This window comes from Mustela putorius, unplaced genomic scaffold, assembly GCF_011764305.1.
Source record: "Mustela putorius furo isolate JIRA1106 unplaced genomic scaffold, ASM1176430v1.1 tig00003850_pilon_pilon_pilon, whole genome shotgun sequence".
Classification (NCBI taxonomy): domain Eukaryota; kingdom Metazoa; phylum Chordata; class Mammalia; order Carnivora; family Mustelidae; genus Mustela; species Mustela putorius.
The window spans coordinates 16745299-16768156 of NW_025422002.1; the positions used below are offsets into that span (position 1 = coordinate 16745299).

The 22858-nt window shown below is 43.0% G+C and overlaps 1 protein-coding gene and 1 pseudogene across 3 annotated transcripts in view; both read right to left on the reverse strand.

Annotated features, from left to right (window-relative positions):
- Window positions 1–2195: 2195 nt before the first annotated feature.
- The window catches only part of KBTBD12 (kelch repeat and BTB domain containing 12), a 75870-nt gene continuing 55207 nt past the window's right edge, over window positions 2196–22858 (reverse strand). For 2 of the 3 annotated variants that reach the window (XM_013055187.2, XM_013055167.2), the window contains exon 7: window positions 3222–4881. In XM_013055187.2, the coding sequence (XP_012910641.1) occupies window positions 4700–4881 (182 nt within the window). In that variant the 3' untranslated portion in view covers window positions 3222–4699. Of the gene's footprint in view, window positions 2563–3221; window positions 4882–22858 lie in introns of those variants that run through there. The other variant, XM_004738642.3, reaches the window with a different exon arrangement.
- LOC106005028 lies at window positions 15842–16897 on the reverse strand (annotated as a pseudogene).

Genomic DNA, 22858 nt, shown 5'->3' on the forward strand with positions numbered 1-22858 from the left:
CTCCATACTGTTTTCCAGAGTGGCTGCACCAGCTTGCATTCCCACCAACAGTGCAGAAGGGTCCCCCTCTCTCTGCGTCCTCACCAACATTTATTGTTTCCTGTGTTGTTAATTTTAGCCATTCTGACTGGTGTGAGGTGGTGTCTCATTGTGCTTTTGATTTGTATTTCACTGATGCCTAGTGATGCTGAGCATTTTTTCACATGTCTGTTGGCCATCTGGATGTCTTCTTTGCAGAAATGTCTGTTCATGTCTTCTGCCCAGTTTTTGAGACAGTCAATTGTCTTTTAAAAAATCATTCACTTCAGACCCAAGTGGCACACTGTAATTAAATTTCTACTCATTTACATTGTGCAGTCAATTGTTGAACAATGTGGGGGTCAGTCTTCTCATTCCCACTGTTCCCTTGGTTGGTCTCTTGCCTGGACTCTGCCAACAGCTGTCTATCAGGTGGCCCACGCCTATCCATCCTGAGGTATGACCTTCAAAGTGATCTTTATAAAATCCCACACTGGCTTCCACGCATCCACACCCAGGGTCCTTCCCAGCCTAGCCCAGTCTGCCTCTCCAGGCACCAATCCACATACTGCTGGCACAGAGCTTCTCTCTGTAACCAGAACACACCAGGCCCCTTCCTATGCTGGGAACTTTGCCTAGGGTGTTCCTGAGCCTAGACACCCTTCTTTGTCTATCCAGCAAACCCAAGCCTGAGGGTCTCCTACCCTCTGAGCCTGCAGCACACTCTAAAACCAAGGGTCCTCTTCCCTGGGCTTCCCCCAGCACCTTGGGTCACGTTGGTTGTACCAGAGAAGCATTTAAGTTAGGTTATGGCTTGTGTTTAGTTGTTACTATACTTCTTTGAGTCTATGCCCAGTATCAAAGGTTTCATGTTAAAGCAGAGTGGAAATAATCCTGTAGGCAAGGAGGGTCTTTCCTTCTCACGGTCCCCACCCCCCCAGCCCCCATAAGAATGTCATGGAGGTCTCTGAGACCACAGCTCTCATAGTCACACAACTGCATTTACACTTGCCTTGTAACCCCTGGGGCTCCCAACCTTCAGTGAGCCTGGAAAGTCCTGCACATGTTGTGCACAGACGTACTCCATGGCTAAGTCAGGCATTCATTTAGTATGGTAGGCAGAATAATGGTGTCCCTCAAGTGTGTACATCCTAACCCTTGGAAACCTTGCCTGTTGAACGTTTTGTGGCCAAGGGAAATTAAACTGCCGGCCAGGTGACCTTAAGATGGGAAGATGATGCTCGCTACCCGGGCAGGATACCTGGAGACCACCAGAAATGGGGAGGGATCAGAAGTGGGAGACAGAGGAGACAATCTGGGCAGGCAGAACAGAAGAGATCCTTGGCTTTGAAGATGGAAGAAGGGAATACAAGCCAAGACATGCCAGTGGCCTCTGGAGACTGAAAAAGGCAAGGATGTGGATTTGACTCTAGAGCCTCACCTCCCAGAGGAGCGCAGTCCTGGGGCGCCCTGATGTCACCTGACTGACGTCCATTTCAGATTTCGAGACTATGGAAGTGTGAGATCACAGCTCTGTATGGTAACGAGCTACTAAATTTGTGGTTGTTTTTCTGGCGCAATAGAAACAAATGCAGAGATACCCTGAACTACACTGCACTTTTCCTGTTGTGGGGTAGACCCTACTTCCTCATAAGGTGTCAAGTCCCCATGTTTGCTTTCTTCCCTCCTCCAGAATGTGAACTCATCGAGGGCAGAGCCCCACATCACAGCTCAGACCCTGAGAAAGACCAGGTTCTCCCACTGCTGGTGTTTTGTGATCTGCCTCATGCAGCACCCCTCTGAGAAATGCCTCCGTGGCCTCCCGCTTTATTCAGGATACTCTGGTAGTGCCAGGTCTGGGGCTGGGGGAGTGGCTCAACCAGCGCGGGGTGCTGTCAGATCCGTGCCATGGGGACATTCCTGGCCCCTGCCCTCTTCCTGGTCCACCCTCCCAGGGCTCACCCCTCCAAGGCTGTAGACCCAGTGTTGGCACACTCTCCTTAGAATGGGCTCTGGGGACCCCCAGCATTGCAAGGGCAGAGTAGGGGCCATCGGTGGGGGATGCTGGGCCTCAGACCCAAAGGAAGTGCCCTGGGATGCTCAGTACTTCCTGGGCACAGGAAATGAGAGAAATGGACATTGAATTGCAATATGAAGAAAAACAAAGGCGACCTTTCATTAGTGGGTTTTTATTCTGGAAGTTCAAACTGAAAGCATCTGCTCATTATAAAGTCAATCAGTGGGAACAGTGGTGCTTTCTTGGTGCACGCAAGCCAGACCCGGACATGCTGGCGGCCGCCATCTTTTGCCAGCCCCGGCATTCAGATCATTTCCCTACTGTGTTCTACGCTCCATGTCCAGAAATCTTGCCTCACGAAGATCAGAACTAGCAAAGAGTTGAAGTCGTCAAGAGTGCTCCATAACATACATATCCCCTCATGAAGAGATGGCCTTCAGTTGAGGTCAAAACTGGAGCAGTAGGAATTCAAAGTGGCATCTCTGACAATCTCGGACAACAGGAGGGTAAAGGTGTCTTGTGTTTAACTACGAATATGAAAGTCAGACAAGAAGCACCAAGGATACTAAAAGCAAAACCTTGCTTATTCCCCTGCCCACCACCTGGAGGAGCTGAGGGGCTGAGTCTGGGAAATGAAGAACCATCTCACACCGAGTGCATAGCTCCCCTACAGTCCCCCCAGAGCGCACTCAAGCCCTGGGTTGCTGTGGGCACTGTGCTTTGGGAAATGCGGATGACAATGATAATGGTTCTAGAAATAATGGCAGCTAAAGGTTGTTTGTTGTTTCAGTACCTGACAGCCACTTTGCTCAGCACTTTCTCACTCAGTCCTCATACCAACACTAAAAAGCATTTTTCTCCCTTTTCTGCATATGGGGAAAATGAGGCTTTGGAGAGGTTATCTTGCTGGAGAGATCACACAGCTAGCGAAGCAGCAAGGCTGGCAGGAGAGCCTAGATCTTGAACCCGATGGATGGATAAGTCGTATCATGACACACTGACGAGGGCTTCCTGGATGCAGGAAGTGCTGCAGCTTCTAGTGTGTGCTTGAGGGGTGGGGCAGGCACTGCGGGTCTGCTAAGAGGAAGTCGGGGAAACAGATCTGGGGAGACTCTCTGCCACCACGGCTGCCACAGCCAGCACAGCCACTCAGAGGAACTACTCTGCCTTTGTAGCAAGACCCCCCGCCCACCCCCCCCCCACACACAGAGATTAGGAGCCTTGGCCAGGGAGAAGCATCAGCTTCTCTTCACTTTGCTCAGTGCAGGTTCCAAGTGGTGCCATTGCAAAGTGACAGGCATGGCCGCTGCCCTCCTCGAGTCTGGCCTACATGGGGACAACCTGCATGGGGTCTTAGTGGACCCCTGTCATGGTGGCAGAAGCAGGTTTCCCACTGGGCCTGCCTCTTCAGCCTGCTTCAGCAGCTGGAACCTGGGAACATGGGCTCATGGTCGTCATGGTCACATGACCTGGCACCAGACAAGAGCTGTCTCAATCTAGCATTGTCTCCCTCTGAGAAGGTTCTAGGGAATTTACTGAGCACTCCTGTTTTAAAAAAGAGCCCTGTGCAATGGGAAACTCTGGAGAAGTTGTCGAGGAACAGCTATGAAAGTGCACTCTTTGAATCCACTGTACTTCCAGAAGTATGAATGGTAAGTCAGATAGATGGATTCCCCATGTGTCATTTAAATGTCACCCCTAAAGTATATTCAGGGACTGGCTGTTTTCTGATTATGCTCAACTGTGGGCTGGAGCAGGTGGCTCCATCCCTATTGGTAGTCTTGGGGAAGATCCTGCAAAGGCTAGATAAGAGGGCAGGCAGCCGGTAGCCAAAGGGATGTGCTTCTTCTCTCCTCCACTCCAGAGCCTTGTCAGGGCCAACCTGCACAAGGTCATGTGAGCTAGAGGGCAGCCTGGATAACTCTAGTCCGGGACACTGCCAGGGCCTGGATGAGGGTAGAGTTTCTCTGCTCACTGTGGTTGGGCTTGAGTGCCTGAGCTGTTAGGAACTTGTGGTTCACTGCTAGCCCCATTTTGGGCAACGTTGCTGCGGTAGAAGAATATTCTACACGAGAATAGAAAGTCTCTGTAAGATTGAAACTGGAAGAGAGCACAGAGGGACGTTTTCCTTTAACATCACAAGATCGTGAGATGATTCCCCTGCTCAGAGACCAGGTCCACAGTCTTTGTGTTTACAGGTGTTGGTCACTTGTCTATAATCTCCTTTTCCAGTCTTAGTAGCAGAGCCCATGGCCCGGGCAATCTGACCCAGCTCTGGGCTGTTGCTCAGCTGTTTCTGTGATGTCCCCATGATCTGCACCCATGGGATTGCTTCTTCACCATCTGAGGCCCCAGTAAAAGGTCTGCTCCTTGGCAATGCTGTCCTTGAGTCCCCAGCAGTGTGAGGTCCCTGCATCCCTTGATTCCTATGGCACTTATCCTGTGTTCTTCCTGTGCTGTTGCCACACTTGACCTTGTAATGTTTTGTCCATTCTAACCAACTGCAGGTCCCTATCACAATATCCAGCACACACTGCTTTGCACATGGACCACTATGCATATAACACACATGTTCAGGGTGACTGGCTGGTGCCTGTGGGCTTTCTCCATTCCTAGTGCCTCCCGTGTTAGACACAGCAGGAGGTCCTACAGCAAATACTGACCTCAGTGTTCATGGCCTTCTTCCACCAGATCTGAAGGTGGGGGGATGAGGTCTCGGGGGTTCATCCTGGCCACCAGACAAACGTCATAACTGTCATGCATGAGGACATTGATGGCTACAACATTCCATTGGTTCTCCCATGGGTCCAGCTCCAGTATTTCTTTGGAGATAACCTCATGTCGATCTGAAAAATAGCAAAGTAGGAAGACAAAATGTCATGAGGTCTGAAATTCAGAGGTTATCTTTACTCTATTGGAAAACACCCTCTAAAAGGCATCAAGCACCAAAAATTAATGAACAAACATACTTTCAATGGAAGGCGTGGTGTCCCTAACGTTTAAGAAACTAAAAAAGGCCACGTTATAATGCACATTCAAAAATTATTATTATTATTTTAAAGATTTTATTTATTTATTTGACAGGCAGAGATTACAAGGAGGCAGAGATTACAAGGAGGCAGAGAGGCAGACAGAGGGGGTGGGGAAGCAGGCTCCCCGCTGAGCAGAGAGCCTGATGCGGGGCTCAATCCCAGGACTCCGGGATCATGACCTGAACCGAAGGCAGAAGCTTCAACCCACTGAGCTACCCAGGCATGCCCCAAAATTATTTTAATAATTGACATATTAACTGGGCATACTGTTGTCCAAATTTAGTAATTGATTATGGGAGCTAGGGATGGAATTGCCCTTATTTCTACACCTAGAGGGGAGTTACAGCTGGTAACCATGTGTGAGTTGCTGGCCTCCCTGAGCTTATGTTTCCTTAAAGGCAGATGGGGATGCTAATACTCAGCCCAAGGTTCTTGCAGGAAATAGATGGCACACCCTAGCTGAGTAATTTGAAGATAATTTAGTGAAGGGACTGTTGGAAGGGTGGGGACAGGGCTCAGGAAGACCCACTAAGAACAGCCATTACCACCCTTAGACCTGAGAGGCAGCAAGGGGAGGAATGGGTACTGGGCTCGGAGAGGGCAGCTGTCTAAAGAGTGCAGCCTGCCAGGAGCTGACGTAGGCAGGGAAGATGGAGCAGCCATCCTCAGCAAGCCCACAGGGAGGGGGCAGGGACAGTAAATTCCCTGACTCTACCCTTCTTTTAACCAACAGTCTCTGTTCTTGGCTCCCACTGGATGGACTCAACCAGAAGCTAGAGGAGAAAGACATCTGCGAATGCACCCATTCATTATTTGTCAACTTCACAGGACATAGAGCATGACAGAGAATGGGGCAGAGTGAGTCTGGAGGATTTCCAGCCTAGATGATTATTTCACAATTTTATGATGATAAGAGGAGATAATGTATGCATAAGTGCCCAATCCTGGCATATTAAAGTCAATTTTTGAAAATGATCCATGCATGCTTGCAAATGATGGTTATTTTGTAGTTGTTGGTGCAGTGTTCCATGTGCATTCATTGGGTCATGTTAGCCAACCCTCTTGTGTATTTATGGATGTTTGTGGGCTTATTCTTCTAGTTACTGAGGGAACTGTGTTAAAATATCTCACTTAGATTGTGGATTTGTCTGTTTTCCCCTTTAGTACTGTCAATTTTTAGTCTACACATTTTGAGTCTGTTATTAAGAACATATAAATTTTACCATTTATAAATTTATCATTATGAGTGATCCTTGTACTCTAGGATAAGTTCCGTCAGCATTCTTTTTTTCTTTTTAAGATTTTATTTATTTGACAGAGAGAGAGAGAGCACAAGCAGGGAGAGTGGCAAGCAGAGGGAGAGGGAAAAGCAGGCTCACCCGCAGAGCAGGAAGCCCAATGCAGGACTCCATCCCAGGACCCTGGGATCATGACCTGAGCTGAAGGCAGTCACTCAACCAACCAAGCTACCCAGGTGCCGCTCCATCAGCATTCTCTTGACTGATATTATAAATTCTGAAAAGTAGTATTTTCAAGAACCACTCTAATGATCTTCATCTTTTAACCTGGAGCATTTAGTCTGTTTACATTTAATGCAATTACTCATATATTTTGGTTTAAATCTACTGCCTCATTTGTGGATTGTCCCTATCTTACTTATTCTTTCTTTTCTCCTTTAATGCCAACTTTTGGATTGGCGGAGTATTTTTTATCATTCCATTTCCTTCTCTCTACCGATTTAGAAGTTATAATCCCTGTTTCTATTTTTTTGGTGGTTATTCTAAAAAATAAAACATGCATAATTAACTTATCAAGACCTAAACATAATCAATACTTGACCCTCTTCTTGGAGAGCTTTATAATAGTTTAATTATATTTACTGTCATCCTGATGTATTAGCTATTGTTGATGTGCATTTTAATTCTTTATATCTTTCAGCTCTGCAAGACATTATCATTATTGTTTTATACAGTAAATGCTCATTCAGAATTAACCCACACATTTATACTTCATTGCTCTTCATTATTTCTTGCATCTTAGAGTTCATCTAAGATACTTCTCTTGTGCCTCAAGTATATTTCTAAGAGGTCTAGCATGTTGTTTCCTTGAAAATGTCTTTTTTCACCTGCCTTTTCTGAAAGAATTTTCACTCCCCAAACACCATAAAATAGTAAGAGTAGCTATTCATTCTGTGCATACTGTGTACTGTGTCTAATGTGCTGGTTGCATTTCAGACATTATGTTATATCATCCACACAGTAAGCCTGCAAGCAGGTACTATTGTTATTCCAGTTTTATAGGTTAGGAAAAACTTACAGCAATTGAATGCTGTACCTACATTAGAAGTGGCAGAACCACAAAATACATCCAGATGTGTGGCCCTCAAGACCCTTGCTCATAACTACTAAGCTGTTGAATGAAGGAGGACATCATGGTATCACTGTATTTTTCACAGCTTGTTGATGAGACCAATAAGTGGGGTGTAAATCTTATACAAATTTGGTGGTTCTCTTTAAGGAAATATTACAAAATTACAAAACCAAAATTAGGTATGAAAATAAAGATTCGCTTTTTTCCAGCTTTCCTGAAGTTGATTGATAAAAACTGTCTCTGTTTATGGTACACATTGTGAAATGAATACCAGAATCAAGCTAATTAATAGATCCATAACCCCACGTAGTTACCTTTGTGTGTGTGTGTGTGTGTGTATGTGCACGTGTGTGGTGAGAACACTAAAGCAAATTTCAAGTATATGATACAGTGTTGTTAACTATAGTCATCATGCTATGCATTTTCAGAACTTACTCATCTTATAACTGAAAGTTTTTAGCCTTTGACAACCGTCACCATTCCCTCTACCCGAAGTCCCTGGCAACTACCATTCCACACTCCACCTCTGTGAAATTGACTATTTTAGATTCCACATATAAGTGAGATGGTATAGTATTTGGGGTTTATTTGTGTGTGTCCAGATTATTTCATTTAGCATATTGTCTTCCAGGTTCATCCTTGTTGTAAATGGACAGGATTTCTTTCCTTTTAATGATTGAGTAACAGTCCCTGGTGCATGCATGTGTGTTTATCACATTTTCTTTCTTTCTTTTTTAAAAGATTTTTTAAAAAATTTACTTATTTGGCAGAGAGACAGAGAGAGAGAGAGATCACAAGTAGGCAGAGAGGCAGGCAGAGGGGGAGGGGGAAGCAGGCTCCCCACTGAGCAGAGAGTCCGATGCAGGGCTCGATGCCAGGACTCCAGGATCATGACCTGAGCAGAAGGCAGAGGCTTAACCCACTGAGCCACCCAGGCACCCCTTTATCACATTTTCTTTACAACAACTCTGTCTAGTTAAACTTTCTGTAATGAAGGAAATGTCATATAATCCACACTGTGCAATAGAGCAACCATTAGACACATATGGTATTGAATAATTTAAAATGTAGCTAGTGAGACTGAAGAACTGATTTTGAACTCTTATTTAATTGTATTAGCTTGAGGTGCCTCGTTAGCGCAGTAGGTAGCGCGTCAGTCTCATAATTGTATTAGCTTGAATTAACACAAAGCTCTAAATCTCTTTTTGTTTCAGTTTTAAAAAATATCTCTTTGATCTATCAATTTCTGAGAACAGTATCTTAAAGTCCATGCAATTTTTGTGGATTTATCCTTTTATCTTATGATTTGTAGAAGTTTCTGTTTTATATATTTCAAAGTCATTAAATGCAAAAGGGTCATGCCTGTTGTATTGGTTAAGGTTCTTGGTAGCAACAGCAGAAACCAATTAGGGTGGGCTTTAGCAAAATGGGGATTTATTGGAAGGAAGAGAGCTCAATAGATTGAGGAGAGCTGGAGGCTTGGCAGGAGGCTCTGACAGGGTAGAGCACTACCATGGCTCCTTCCCATGGCTGGCTACTGTGGCTATGGACACTACTTCTAGAAAGGCTGCCAGTGCGGAAAAACCTGACAGGTGTCCAGTACAGGTGTTCTATCTTCTTGCTTGTTACTCCTATGGAGATGAAACAGCCTTTTCCATCTTAGCTGCTGCCATCATCTTGGAATGCATCTTTTACCATTGCCACACCCACTAACTGTTTTTGTTTTGCTTTGTTTTAGCTGGGGAAGGCTTCTGGTGTCCTTATTCAAATTAATTCAGGCTGGGCCCTTTTACAATTTCAGAGTAAACAGTTTTCTTCACTAATTTTGCTTCCTTCTGCTCATTTCAGTGTTTATTGGGGAGACATTTTTAAAAAAGATTTATTTATTTGAGAGAGAGTGAACATCTGGCAGGGAGGGGCAGAGGAAGAGGAGGAGAGAGAGAATCCTCAAGCTGACTCCATGCCCAGTGCAGAGCCCAATGTGGGACTTGATCCCAGGAACCTGAGATCATGACCTGAGTTGAAAGCAAGAGTCAGATGCTTAACCAACTATGCCACTCAGGTGCCCCTGGGAGATATTTTTTAAAAGCCATCTATGCTTTCTAACATATTAAGCCACTAATCTAACATATTAATCCACTAATCCGTTAATCTAACAGATTTCTAGAAATCTGTTACTTTATTTACATGGAATGAAAATTATAGCCTCAGTGGCAAAGAGACCAACCAGTGAGTTTTATTTATTTTTAAATATTATATTTATTTATTTGAGAGAGAGAGAGAGAGAGAGAAATAGAGCACAAGTGGGGTGAGAGACAGAGGGAGAAGCAGACTCCCCACTGAGCGGAGAGCCCGAGGTAGGGCTTGATCCCGGTATCCTGGGATCATGACCCGAGTAGAAGGCAGATGCTCAACCTACTGAGCCACCCAGGGGCCCTGAGAGTTTTCTTGAGTATGAAAGCTCTGAGATAGTGTACTAGAACACAGGTCTGACTGTGGAGACTTGAACTCTCAGGAAGAATGCGGACCCCGCCACAGCTGTCACCCAGAATCACGTGGCAGCACCTCAGGCCTATGTGGGGCCATCCTGAACGCTGTCCTAAATTTCTACGAATGGAGCTCATAAAGCGAGGAATCAGTGGTTGGCATTTGTGTTTACCTAATTATGTGAGTTTGGGTTCTGGAAACATTATGAGACTAAGAAGGGGCAAGAAACTGGAGGCTGAACTCAGTGTCAGCTTTTTTCAAGGCAGTTAATTTTCCAAAAATAGACACACTTAATGCAACAGCATCTTAATTATTGAAGGAGTTAGGAATCTCTCCCTGCATCTTGACACCTCCAGTAGTAAGCAATTTAAAACACCATTTTACATGAAGTATAAAAAATGCACATGGTTTTTTTTTTTGAAATAAATGATGATATGGCAAAGGAACTCCATCTGTGTGGTAGACTGCCTTGGGCTGTACCCCCAGGTGTTTTAGGGGGTGCTCTCCCATGTTGAAGGTCCTTCTGTGGAAAAATTGGAGGAGACTTCAGTCTAAATGTCATCCTTGAATTCAATCAGACTAGTGAAAAACCCAAAGTCTTAGGATATTTTTTGTCCTCTGTAGAATTGTTTCCCTTTGACTTGCTCTTCTGTGAAATGTTAACTGCTATTTTATTCATTATAAGAGTACTATTGAGGGCATTTCCCACAACTCTAAATGAGGCTATGGGGAGAAGTTTCTTCCACGTTTAGAAGATATGTACCTTCTAAACCGTGGTTTGTTCTTCCCTTGAGGACACTGCAAACAGGACATCTCTCCTTTCTGCTCTGGCCTCTAGTGACCTCAGAGATAAGATGGCAGTCCATAGATTGCCAATGAAAAAAACCTTTAGGCACTTTTATGTAACAATGTCACCTTATCTTGCTTTTCTATCTTTATTTTCCCTCCATTCATTTTCCCAATTTATTTTAATTTCTATCTTATTGTGGAATATGCCTCTCTAATAGCCATCTCAAATTCGATTTCATTTTGAATGAATGGGCATGTGAATAAATAATCAATTATAGAATGAATAATGGACCCCAGGCCAAGTTGGTTTGTCCCCAGCTGAGGGGTGTTACCTATCCTCTCCAGGACGGCCGGTGAAAGGGGCCTTTAAATGCCCCTGACTCAAGCAGGAAGAGGAGGATCATGAGTGTCACAAAAAGGCATAACCAGTAGCTAATGGCCTCGGCTGGTGGAGGAGGCCAAGAGTTCATTCAAAAGGGCAAAAAAGAAACAAATGAATGGCTGAGTATATGTAGTTGTCTATCTGCAAAGGATGTGAAAGGGAGAGCGATGGCTCTTTATGGCCCTCTAGAGATTTCAGTGTAATTACAAAATCATGTTACATAGTTACAGTCTTTGTGTATAAATTCAATGAGTTGATCAAAGATTTTATATGTTCCACCAAGTTGAAGGAATGGATAAGTAAAGCCTCTTTAGATCAAGGGATAATTTTTATTCAACATAATGGATTGTAAATGAACTCCTACTAAGTATCCTGGGATTATTTATGAGAAATATAGAATGTGTTGTATGCTTAAATGTGCATGTAGGAGTTAAGATAGGAAATTATTCTTTCAAGAATTTTTTTTACTTTTATTTTCCCAAGAGGAAGACATCATTTTAAAAAATGGGATTATGGGGCACCTGGGTGACTCAGTCAGATAAGCATCTGCCTTCAGCTCAGGTCATGATCTCAGGGTCCTGGGATTGAGCCTCCCTACGCAGGGAGCCTGGTTCCCCCTTTCTTCCTGTCTCCAGCTGTCCCTGCTTGTGCTTGCATTTTCTCTCTCTCTCTCTCTCTGTGTCAAATAAACAAATAAAATTTTAAAAATGTGTTACTCAAACCTTTAAAAAAATAAAAATGGGATTATGCTTTCTTTAAGCACAAGTAGAAGATCTAGGAGACAAAATTAACCGATACAGACCATTGTATTTAATGTAAATATTGGTATGTTTGGATTTAGGTCACTATTTTATTATTTCTTTTATTTTTGTACCTTAATTTCTCCTTTCCTTCATTTTGAATTATTTGAATATTCTTAATACCCCATTTTAATTTATCTTCAGTTTTTAGCCACACCTGCTTATATATTTTTTTAAAGATTTTATTTATTTATTTGACAGATAGAGATCACAAGTAGGCAGAGAGGCAGGCAGAGAGAGGAAGGGAAGCAGACCCCCTGCTGAGCAGAGAGCCCGACGCAGGACTCGATCCCAGGACCCTGAGATCATGACCTGAGCCGAAGGCAGTGGCTTAACCCACTGAGCCACCCAGGCGCCCTATGTTTTTTTTTTTTTAAGTAGTTGTCCTAAGGATTGCAATATGCATATTTTTAAAAAAGATTTTATTTATTTATCTGACACAGAGAGAGACACAGCAAGAGAGGGAATACAAGCAGGGAGAGTGGGAAAGGGATAAGCAGGCTTCCCACCAAGCACAGTGCCCGATGTGTGACTCAAACCCAGGACCTTGGGATCATGACCCGAGCCGAAGGCAGACACCTAATTACTGAGCCACCCAGGCGTCCTACAATATACATATTTATAACAGACTAATTAATATATTTCCAGTGGAAAACAGGAAGCTTATTACCATATAGTTCCTATGTCTACCTTTGGGGAAATGGTCCTCTCTGTATAACATTAATATACACTGAAAATGGGGCACCTGGGAGCTCAGGTTAAGTGTCTGCCTTTGGCTCAGATCATGATCTCAGGGTCCTGGGACTGAACCCCAAGTCAGGCTCTCCAGTTAGTGGGGAGTCTGCTTCTTCCTCTATCTCTTCCCCTCCCCCTCTCCCTGCTTGTGCTCACTCTCTCTTCCTCTCTCTCTCTAAAATAAATTAAAAAAAAAAACCCATAAACTGAAAACACTGTCAGACCATTCACCATAGCAACTTCATTCATCATAGCAACAAGCATGTCTCCTGAGGCAAGGGAAACAAAAGCAAAAATCAACTATTGGGACTTCATCAAGATAAAAAGTTTCTGCACAGTGAAGGAAACAATCAGTGAATTAAAGGACAACCTACAGAAGGAGAGAATATATTTGCAAATGACATATCCAATAAAGGGTCTACAATATGTAAAAAATCCATATATATATATAAACTTATCAGACTCAACACCCCAAAACCAAAAATTCCAACTTAAAAATGGGCAGAAGACATGAACAGACATTTCTCCAAAGAAAACACCCAGATGTCCAACAGACACATGAAAAGATCCTCAACATCACTCACCAGGGAAATGCAAATCAAAACTTCAATGAAATATCACCTTACACCTGTAAGAATGGCTAAAATCAATAACCCAAGAAACCACAGGTGTTGGAGAGGATGTGGAGACAAAGAAATACTTGTGCTTTGTTGGTGGGAATACCAAATGGTGCAGTCACTGTGGAAAACAGTATGGAGATTGCAACCCAGTAATCACACTATTGGGTATTTACCCAAAGAATACAAGAACACTAATCCAAAGGGATACATGTACTCTTATGTTTATAGCAGCATTATTTACAATAGTCAAGATACGGAAGCAGCTCAAGTGTTCATCAATGATGGATGCCATATTTATCTATCGATTGATCAGTTGATTGATAGGTAATGGAATATTACTTAGCCATAAAAAGAATGAAATCTTGCCATTTGCAATGACGTGGCTGGAGCTAAAGAGTATTACACTAAGTGAAATAAGTCAGTCAGAGAAAGACAAATATCACATGATTTCACTCATGTATGGAATTTAAGTAAAGGGGAGAGAGAGAGAGGCAAAGAAATCCTTAACTTTAGAGAACAAACTGATGGTTACCAGAAGGGAAATGAGTTGGTGGAATGATGAAATAGGTGTTGGGGATTCTGTTTCTCTTCCTTGATTCCTGAAGTTCCAACTTTCTCTGAATCATTTGCCTTTGATCTGAGGAATTTTCTTTAACTTTCTGTTGGCAGGTCTGTTGGCCATAAATCTCTTAGTTCTTCTCCATCAGAGAATATTTTATCTTAATTTTGCCCTCATTCCTGAAGGGTATTTTTGCTTCTTATACAATTCCAGATAATTATTTTTTTTTCAGAGCTTAAAAGCTTTGTTCCATTGCCTTATGACCTAGCTTGAGAAATTCACACTCATTTTAATACTTTCCCTTCATATGTTATCTGTTGTTCTTCTCTGGCTTCTTCAAGATCTTCTTCTTATCTTTAGTTTTTAGAAGTTTGGTTATGATGTGTATGGGTGTGAGTTTTTCCAAGTTTATCCTGTTTTAATTTTTATTTATTATTATTATTATCATTTTTAAGATTTTATTTATTTATTTGACAGATAGAGATCACAAGTAGGCAGAGAGGCAGGCAGAGAGAGAGAGGGGGAAGCAGGATCCCCGCTGAGCAGAGAGCCTGATGTGGGGCTCGATCCCAGGACTCTGAGATCATGACCTGAGCTGAAGACAGAGGCTTAACCCACTGAGCCACTCAGACACCCTATCCTGTTTTTAGTTCGCTGAGTTTCTTTATTTAAATTTAAATTTAATTAATTAACATATAGTGTATTATTAGTTTCAGAGGTAGAGTTTAGTGATTCATCAGTTTTATATAATACTCAGCGCTCATATCACGTGCCCTCCTTAATGTCCATCACCCATTTACCCCATTCCCCTGCCCTGCCTCCAGCAACCTCAATTTGTTTCCTATGATTAAGAGTCTCTTATAGTTTGTCTCCCTTATTGATTTCATCTTGTTTTATTTTCCCTCCCTTCCCTTATGATCCTCTGTTTTGTTTCTTAAATTCCACATGAATGAAATCATATGATAGATCTCATTCTGAAATAGGACAATCAGAAAGATTGACTTATTTCAGTTTGCTGAGTTTCTTGACTCTATAAGTGCATTTCATAGTCAAATTTGGCAATTTTTCATTATTCCTTAAATATCTTTTCTTCACCGATATTTCTTCTTTCCTTCTGGGATCATGACATGAGTATTAGACCTCTTAGCATTGCCTCATAGGTCCCCAAAGCTCTGTTCAGTTTTTTTCCCCAACTTTTTCTCTTTGTTTTTCTGAATGGATAATTTTATCTGTCTTCAAATTGAGTCCATTCAGTAATCTGTTATTTTGTTTTTCTGTTCTAACATTTCCATTTGGTTCTTCTTCTTCTTCTTTTTTTAATTACTTCTGCTTCTCTACTGAGACTTTCTATCTTTACATACCTTTCAAAAGTAGTCACTTCTTGGAGCACCATTTTAAAGATTTTTATTTTATTTTATTTATTTGACAGAGAGACATCACAAGTAGGCAGAGAAGCAGGCAGACAGAGAGAGAGGAGGAAGCAGGCTCCCTGCTGAGCAGAGAGCCCGATGCGGGACTCGATCCCAGGACCCTGAGATCATGACCTGAGCTGAAGGCAGCGGCTTAACTCACTGAGCCACCCAGGCGCCCTGGAGCACCATTTTAATAACTGCTTTAAAGCATCTGCCTAGTTATTTCAAAATTTGTGACATCTCGGAGTTGGCATGTTGTCTTGTCTTTTCCCTTGTGAGATGTTGATATTTTCTTGGTTCTTGGTATGTCAAGTAATTTTGAATTATATATAAGCATTGTTAATATTATGATTCTGGGTCTTGTTTAAATCCTATGGAAAATATTGATTTTTTTTTTCTAAGCAGAAAACTGACCCAGTGAGGTACAACACCAGTTCCCACCTACCTTTTGTGGGCTGTGCTCCTGATGTCAGCTCAGGGTTCAAAGCCCTCACAGTGTCACTGGGCTGTGTGTGTGTGTGTGTGTTATGCAGTGGCCAGGCAGGAACTGGGCAGTGATTACTATTCAATTCTCAAAGACTTTAGTATACCATTTAGGACTAAACCATCCATGTGCAGGTGAGGTATGAGCCCAGGAACTCATAACCAACTTTATGGGATTGATTTTGTTGTTGTTGTTGTCAAATGATCCTTTATTGAAATATTTTCCTCTGCAGTTCTAACTAACCAGCATTCCACTGCACCACTGTTGATGTCATCTATGAGGCCATGAAGGTGGCGGCCATCAACATTGCAGCCCACAGAGTGGGCAGTCCCCAGGATCTGTTTAGTGGTTCCAGAGATGGAACTTGGCTAGAGCTAAGTGGCTTTAGTGGCTAAAGCTTGGTGCTGCATCTGTCAGGCAAGGTCGACAATCTCATCAAAAGTGATATTTCCACTGTGCTTCATGTTTTTCTGCTTCTTTCTGTCTCTTGGCAGTTCCTTAAGGGCTTTGACAATCAGGGCAGAGGCAGAAGGTACCACTTCATTCTGAGTCTCTCTGTTCCGAATGATCAGTTTCACTGTAATCCTTAGACCCTTCCAATGACGGTTTGCCTTGCTAATGCCATCACAAACATTTTTGGGGGACAGACCTAGGTGGCTGATGTGGCACGGACCGCCCCACCCATCCACCTCAGGTATATGACTTTGACATCCGTGGGGTTGAACTTAGGGGACATGGTGGAGGTGGCTGGTGTCAGATGAACCTGGATTTGGGGCAAATGAAGACCGTTGCACCTTCACTTCCTCCAAGTCAGAAGCCAAAAGCTATGGGATCATTTTCTTGAGCTTGTCCCTACCTTCAATCTTCCTGACACCTTTTTCCCCCCCGTAGGAATTCCCTTGTTCCCCTTCTTGGTCTTCTGGCTAAAAAGCTGGGGCTTTAGATTCCCCATGGTGCTGCCCACTTTCCTTGAATTTGTTTGCTTCCAAGTCTAAGGGCCAGTAGCTTGAGAGAGAAAGGCAATGGGGTCTTTCCTCCCATTCTTGGGACCAAAGGTCCCCTGGTCAAGAGAAAGGGGTGCCAGCCCAGTCTCTGCTGTTGTCAGTCATCACCTGGCATTGCCTGAGGACTGGGGTGGGAGAGAATGGAAAAAGAAGACAATATCCCCCACTTCCTCTGACCCATGTGGTCCTCTTTCTTGTTCCTTGAAACAGAAGTAGAGGGCTTCTCTTAGAGCTCTTTCTGTCCACCCTTGGTGCAAAGTACTGGGTTTCAGGTCGCCTTTGAGTCTCAACCAATAGGTACCAAGGGAAACAAATGCGGGAACTTATCATTGATTTGCTGGTACTGCATGTTCTGGTTTTTTCTTCCCCAATCTGCCTATGACCATTTAGTTTCAGAGCTCTCAGGTAGCTGCTCCATGCATTCTGCCCAGGGGCATTGCTTGCATTCAATGGGAATGCAGACTCCATCTTGATTGGAACCCAGCTTACAGTCTCTAGTGGAAATCGGGGAGATGGCCCTAGCTTTTGGTCCAAAGAGATGTTGGGGGTTACCTTAGCAAAAAAATAAAGAACAGAGTTCCTATGACACATACATGCAATGGACACTACCCAGCTGTAACACTGGGCAAGGATGACCTCTGTTACCTGATTCGGAATGACCCCTGGGAGATGTTGTTTAGTGAAAAAATAAAAATGCATGGTTTTAAAGAATCGCCTCACAGATAGTAACTCTAAGTGAAGTTAGGCAGTATATTGACCAGGTAAATAAAAATAACATTGCCGGTGAGGGGCAATGGACTTGAATTGTCTCTAGATGTCATGTGCTGAGAAGGACATAGCAGGGATGTAATATTCTAGCCTGAAATGCATAACCCAGGTTTAATTACAAGGGATCTTCAACTGGATCTCAGAAGAGGAATATTTTATTTAAAAGGAGGAAAGACTGTATTATTTTAAAATGTCAGTGTTATAAAAGGCAAAAAGATGTATGTAGAAATATTTCAGAGTTAAGCAATCTGAAGAGACATATCAAGAAAATGCTATACCTGATGGTAGATGGGTATGGAAAGGAAAAAAATGGTGTGAGGGACATTATTAAGTCAGTTGACAAAATTAGAATACTAAGAGTAGAATATATTAAAGTATGAATCAATGTTAAAATTCCTAAAATTGTTAGTTACACTATGGTTATGTAAGAGAATATTCTTTTTATTCTGCACACTCCAATATCTAGGGGTAAGGACTGTGATACATACAACTTCTCAAATATGAATAGAACAAAATTCTGTATCTGTCTGCAGATACAGAAAATTCTGTATCTGTCTGCTGTGACTAAGCAAATGCTAAATAAAGCAAAAGGGGCAACATGTTAGCAATAGGTGAATCTGTGTATTGATTATGTTTTTGTTTTGCCACTTTTCTGTAAGCTTGAAACTAATTCTGAGTCATTTTAAAAAGAACACAGTTCCCTAAATCCTATTCTGTCTTGGCCATTGTGATGTCAATGCTGCAGGCTCCCAGGCCCTTTCTGCTGCCTGCAGTCCCGTGCGATAGTAGACTGGCCCAGTGTTTCCTGGCTTGGAGACTGGAGAGAAAATCGTATGTCATGCTAACCCATCAATGTCAGTCTTTCCAGTTCGCAAAAGCTTCTAAAACATAGATAGATTGGTATGCCAACTCAGCACAGAACACTGAGGCTGCATTCCTATTCTGGGATGCGTTCTAGAAAAAAGAACGCGAAACCAGTGATTACATGGTAAGAAGAAACTTGTGCAAGATGAAAACAGTGAACAGTCGGCTAAAACCACCAGAAGCCGAATCTGTTCAGAGGCAGCATTTTAGTTAGAAGTAATAAAGCATCTTTGTTTGAAGGTGGGTGGTTAGGATGGTGTAGCAGCCACCATCGGTGGCATCAGTGACAGATCCGCTGTCAGCCACACCCTCTCGGTGATGTTTGTTCCAGAACATGCTGATCACATCCTCCTGCTACTCTTTGCCTGAGGATTTTCTCTCAGCTCAAGGGGGGCAAGTTGGGAGTCAATCTGAGGATAAGTACCTCAGATTCCCCACCACAGGGAACAACCCGGAGGCTGATCCACACTGTCTCTTGAGTTTTCCAACAAGATTGAATGCCAGTGGCCCATGGCGGTAATCCGCCAGTTAATTCTTCCTCATGGCCTCTTTCCTTTCCTGTCTCACTCGCGTCTCCTCTCTTAATGCCTCCCAGAACTATGTAAACTCAAATCCTGTCTCACTGTTTATCTTTGGAGGAGCTCAGCCTAAACAGATGGTTACTTTTATTTATTGGAAACTTAATTGGAAAATGAGGCCAATCAGTGTGGAGGGAAAAGCTGGTGTGGAAGAGCGAACTAATGTCCCTTAGCAGTCAGGACAGGAGCGATGCAGTAAGGCTGCAGGATTTTGGGATGATATGTTAGCCTGTCACTGTCTAGTGACAGGAGGTCCTATCTGTTGGAGGATACTACTTCCTGATCCCCTGCACATGAATTGATCCCCACTCCATTGCTCTGGTGTCTAGAGAACAGTGCTGGATGACCGGAGTGCCAGAACAAGGTGAAACTGATGGCTGTCGCGCCATCTTGGCCTGTATCATGGAAGGTCTCTGGGAAGAACACAGATGGAAGTGAGAAAAGAGTAAGGCAGACTTGGGATGAGAAGCAGTAGAAGAAGACACTTGTATGACTCCCTCAAAAAGAGTTTGAGAACCCATCATTTTGGCTTCTTTGCCTTGGTGGCCAGCAAGCTGAGTTAAATTCTGGAAATTTCCCTTAGCTTAGGTTTTCTGATAAAACTATCCTCTCCACTTAATACGAGGCATGTTTTTAGTTTCATTGCTCCTATGCTTATTCTTTAAATGGTCTCCATTCTTTTTGCAAGTACAAACGGTAGATACGACATATAAAAAACAAAAGTAGCAAGTCTCCTTCAGGATATTACAATTTTAGTACAGTTTCTCCAGGGAAGATTGAAATAACGATGGTAAAACAGACAAATTCAATTATACTATATTTCTCTCTGTGGCTGATAGTCCTAAGATAAAACAGAAGTTGATCGTGTAGTTGCCACCAAATCTTTTTGTTCCTTTCTCAACTTTTTATTTTGAGAAACTGGAAGTAGTGGAAAGTGGAGTACAGAGAATACCAGCAGACTTTCCATCTGGATTTAATAATAGTTAACATGTCTCCATATTTTTACTGCTTCCCTCATGTGTACACATGAACACACATTTTCTTTTTCTGAAACATTTAAAAATTAGTAGCAGACATGACACTTCACCCCTAAATACTCACCATGCTTCTTCTAAGAATAAAAATATTTCTTTACATAATTACAATACCGTTATCAGACCTAAGAAAAAAACATTAATTCCATCATATTAAATAATATCCTGTCCATGTTCTGATTTCTGCACTTGTCCCCAAACTGTCCTTATATGACTGCTCTTTTCAATCAGAATGCAATAAACACTCACACTTTATATTTGGTTTTTATGTCTTTCTGATTGCTTTTCATTTAGGATGGCACTGTTTTTGTTTGTTTGTTTTTTAAATTTCCCATGACACTAAATAACTTTTTTGGGTTTGGACCAGTTTTCTTGTTTGAATGTCCACATTCTGAATCTGTCTGTTCCCGCAGAGGGTCATTTAGCTGTTCCTCTCCTTGTATTCCCTATAAACTGGAAGTCTGGAGGCTTGATTAGACACAAGTTAATAAATTTGGTGATGGGAGGTAGGCAAGACCTTCCTACTGTATTACCCAGAAAGAATACACAGCCGATCCTTGAACAACATGGGTTTGAATCACATGAGTCTGCTTATATACAGATTTGTTTCTATAAATAGTACTATAAGTATATTTTCTCCTTCTCATTATTTTAACCATATTTTATTTTCTCTAGCTTACTTTAATATAACTATTTTAGTATATAATGCATATAACATACAAAATATGTGTTAATTGACTGTGTTATCAGTAAGGCTTCTGGTCAAGAGGAGGTTATTAGATAAGTTTTGGGAGAGTCCAAACTTATACATGGGTTTCTGACTGCATGGGGGTGGGGGTCGGCACCTCCCACTCCTGCATTGTTCAAGGGTCAACTGTATCATACAATTATCCTATTTTTAATGATGATTATTTGGTTACAATGGTGACCGTCCAATATCACTGTTGAGGAAGTCTGTATTTTTCCTCATAGTTAGTATCAGTATTGTGGTTAATATTGGGCAGTACTTCGGTGCTATGTCCGGATCCTGTTCTTCATAACCTTTCAGTCAATGCTTTTCATATCCACTGATGATTTGCCTGAACCAATTACTATATTAGGGGTTGCAAAATGACAAGTCCATGTATCCTTCAATCATTCCTTTTACATTTATTATATATTCAATCAATTACAATCAGTAATGACTTCGGATGTTTAGATTATTCCAAATTTGGCCACTGACTACCCTTTTAGGCTGGCTTCTCTGTCTTTTGATATGAATCCCTTAAGCGTTTTCTGGTATGCTTTCTGGCAGTACAAGATCACAGTTTTTCTGCTCCAAACCTGGAATCAGCTCTTTCTCTACGGAGCACAGCTACCGTCTAAGCCTCTGACTGAAAACGTTATTCCACTAACGTAGCAACTTCCAGTTTTGCTCTCACTTTGCTCCTTCAGGGCTGGGACCACATACATTCGTTCTCCAGGGCTTAACATAGGTTTATTACCCAGAAGTCACTCAACAAAGCTTTGTTGAATGAATGAAGAGTGGACATCAGCCAGCGTAGTGGTTCTCAATTCCGACTGCGTATTAGAAGAATCTGAAGAGCTTTGAGAACATGTGGATGCCCAGGTCACATACCCAAATATTCCCATTTAATTTGTTTGGCACGGAGAGACAATATAGTCACCTGGTTAAAAAAATGCAGACTTCGGGGCCAGATGATCTGGATTTTGGACTCCAGATTCGACATTTACCCTCTGTGTGACCTCTTTCGGTGGCTTCTGTTTCTGCTGTGAGGATCCACCTCACAGGCTCCTGTGAGAATTAAATCAATTAACATATGCAAAGTGCTCAGAATAGCTCCTGGCAGAGTCTACACCAGCTAACTGTTAGCTGTCCATTTTTTTTTTTTTTTAGATTTTATCTATTTGACAGAGAGAGAGGCAGTGAGAAAGGGAACACGAGCAGGGGGAGAGGGAGAGAGAGAGGGGAAGCAGGGGAGCAGGGGAGCAGGACCTGAGCCTAAGGCAGATGCCCGATGACTGAGCCACCCAGGCACTCCTTAGCTGTCCATTGGAGTCTACATTTGTTAGCGAGGTGATTAATTTTTTGAAGTGCTTCCCAATGTGTTTTCTCTTTTTGATAACTCCGGGTTGTCCTTGGCAGCCTTTCTACCTTTAGGACTGGGCCCTGAGAGGCTGAATGAGAGAAGACAGAGGGGTGGTTTGAGAGGAAATCTTGCTGGAGCTAGGGGAGGCAGAGAGCTCTCAGGTCCTGGGTGGAGGAAGGACAGATTCCTAGAATTATCCAAGGAAGATGGTGAAAATGTGTCAGATGGGCTAAGGGGGACTGGAAGCAGAAGGGACTTAGGGCTGGACTCTGGGGGAACCTCTCTGCCAGAGCCTTGCCCACTAGGGTAGCCAGATAGAGCTGAAATGGAGAAAACCACGGGCTCCCTCAACTTGCTCATGGAGGTCCCGTGTCACCTTGGAAGGAATGGGAGAGTAGCTACAGATTGCAAATACGGGTGCCAACCGGCTAGGGCAGGGGTAGGAGGTCAGGAGATCCTCCACCAGAGATTTAGGGGAAACATGCTAAAACCAGAGGCTGGAGGAAAGCTGAGTCTCAAAGAGCCAGTAGCTGGAATGAGCTGAAGTGGGGGCTTTGCCAGCGGGAAGGCAACTGGGCCCTCTGGTAGCAGCCCCTCCTCGTGGGATAACCGAGTAATCCTGGGGGCTCACTGGAGCTAGAAAACATGGGAGTGGGTCTTCAGTATTCAGTTCATTACAGCTGTCACCGAGATGTCTGCTCCCCAGGGTCACCTGGTCCCTTGAAAGGCAAGATTTCTGTGTGTCCAATATTGACACTGGGGTCTTTTGCAAGATCCTACAGCCACTAGGTTGTCCTCTCCTCCTGGAGGCTTTT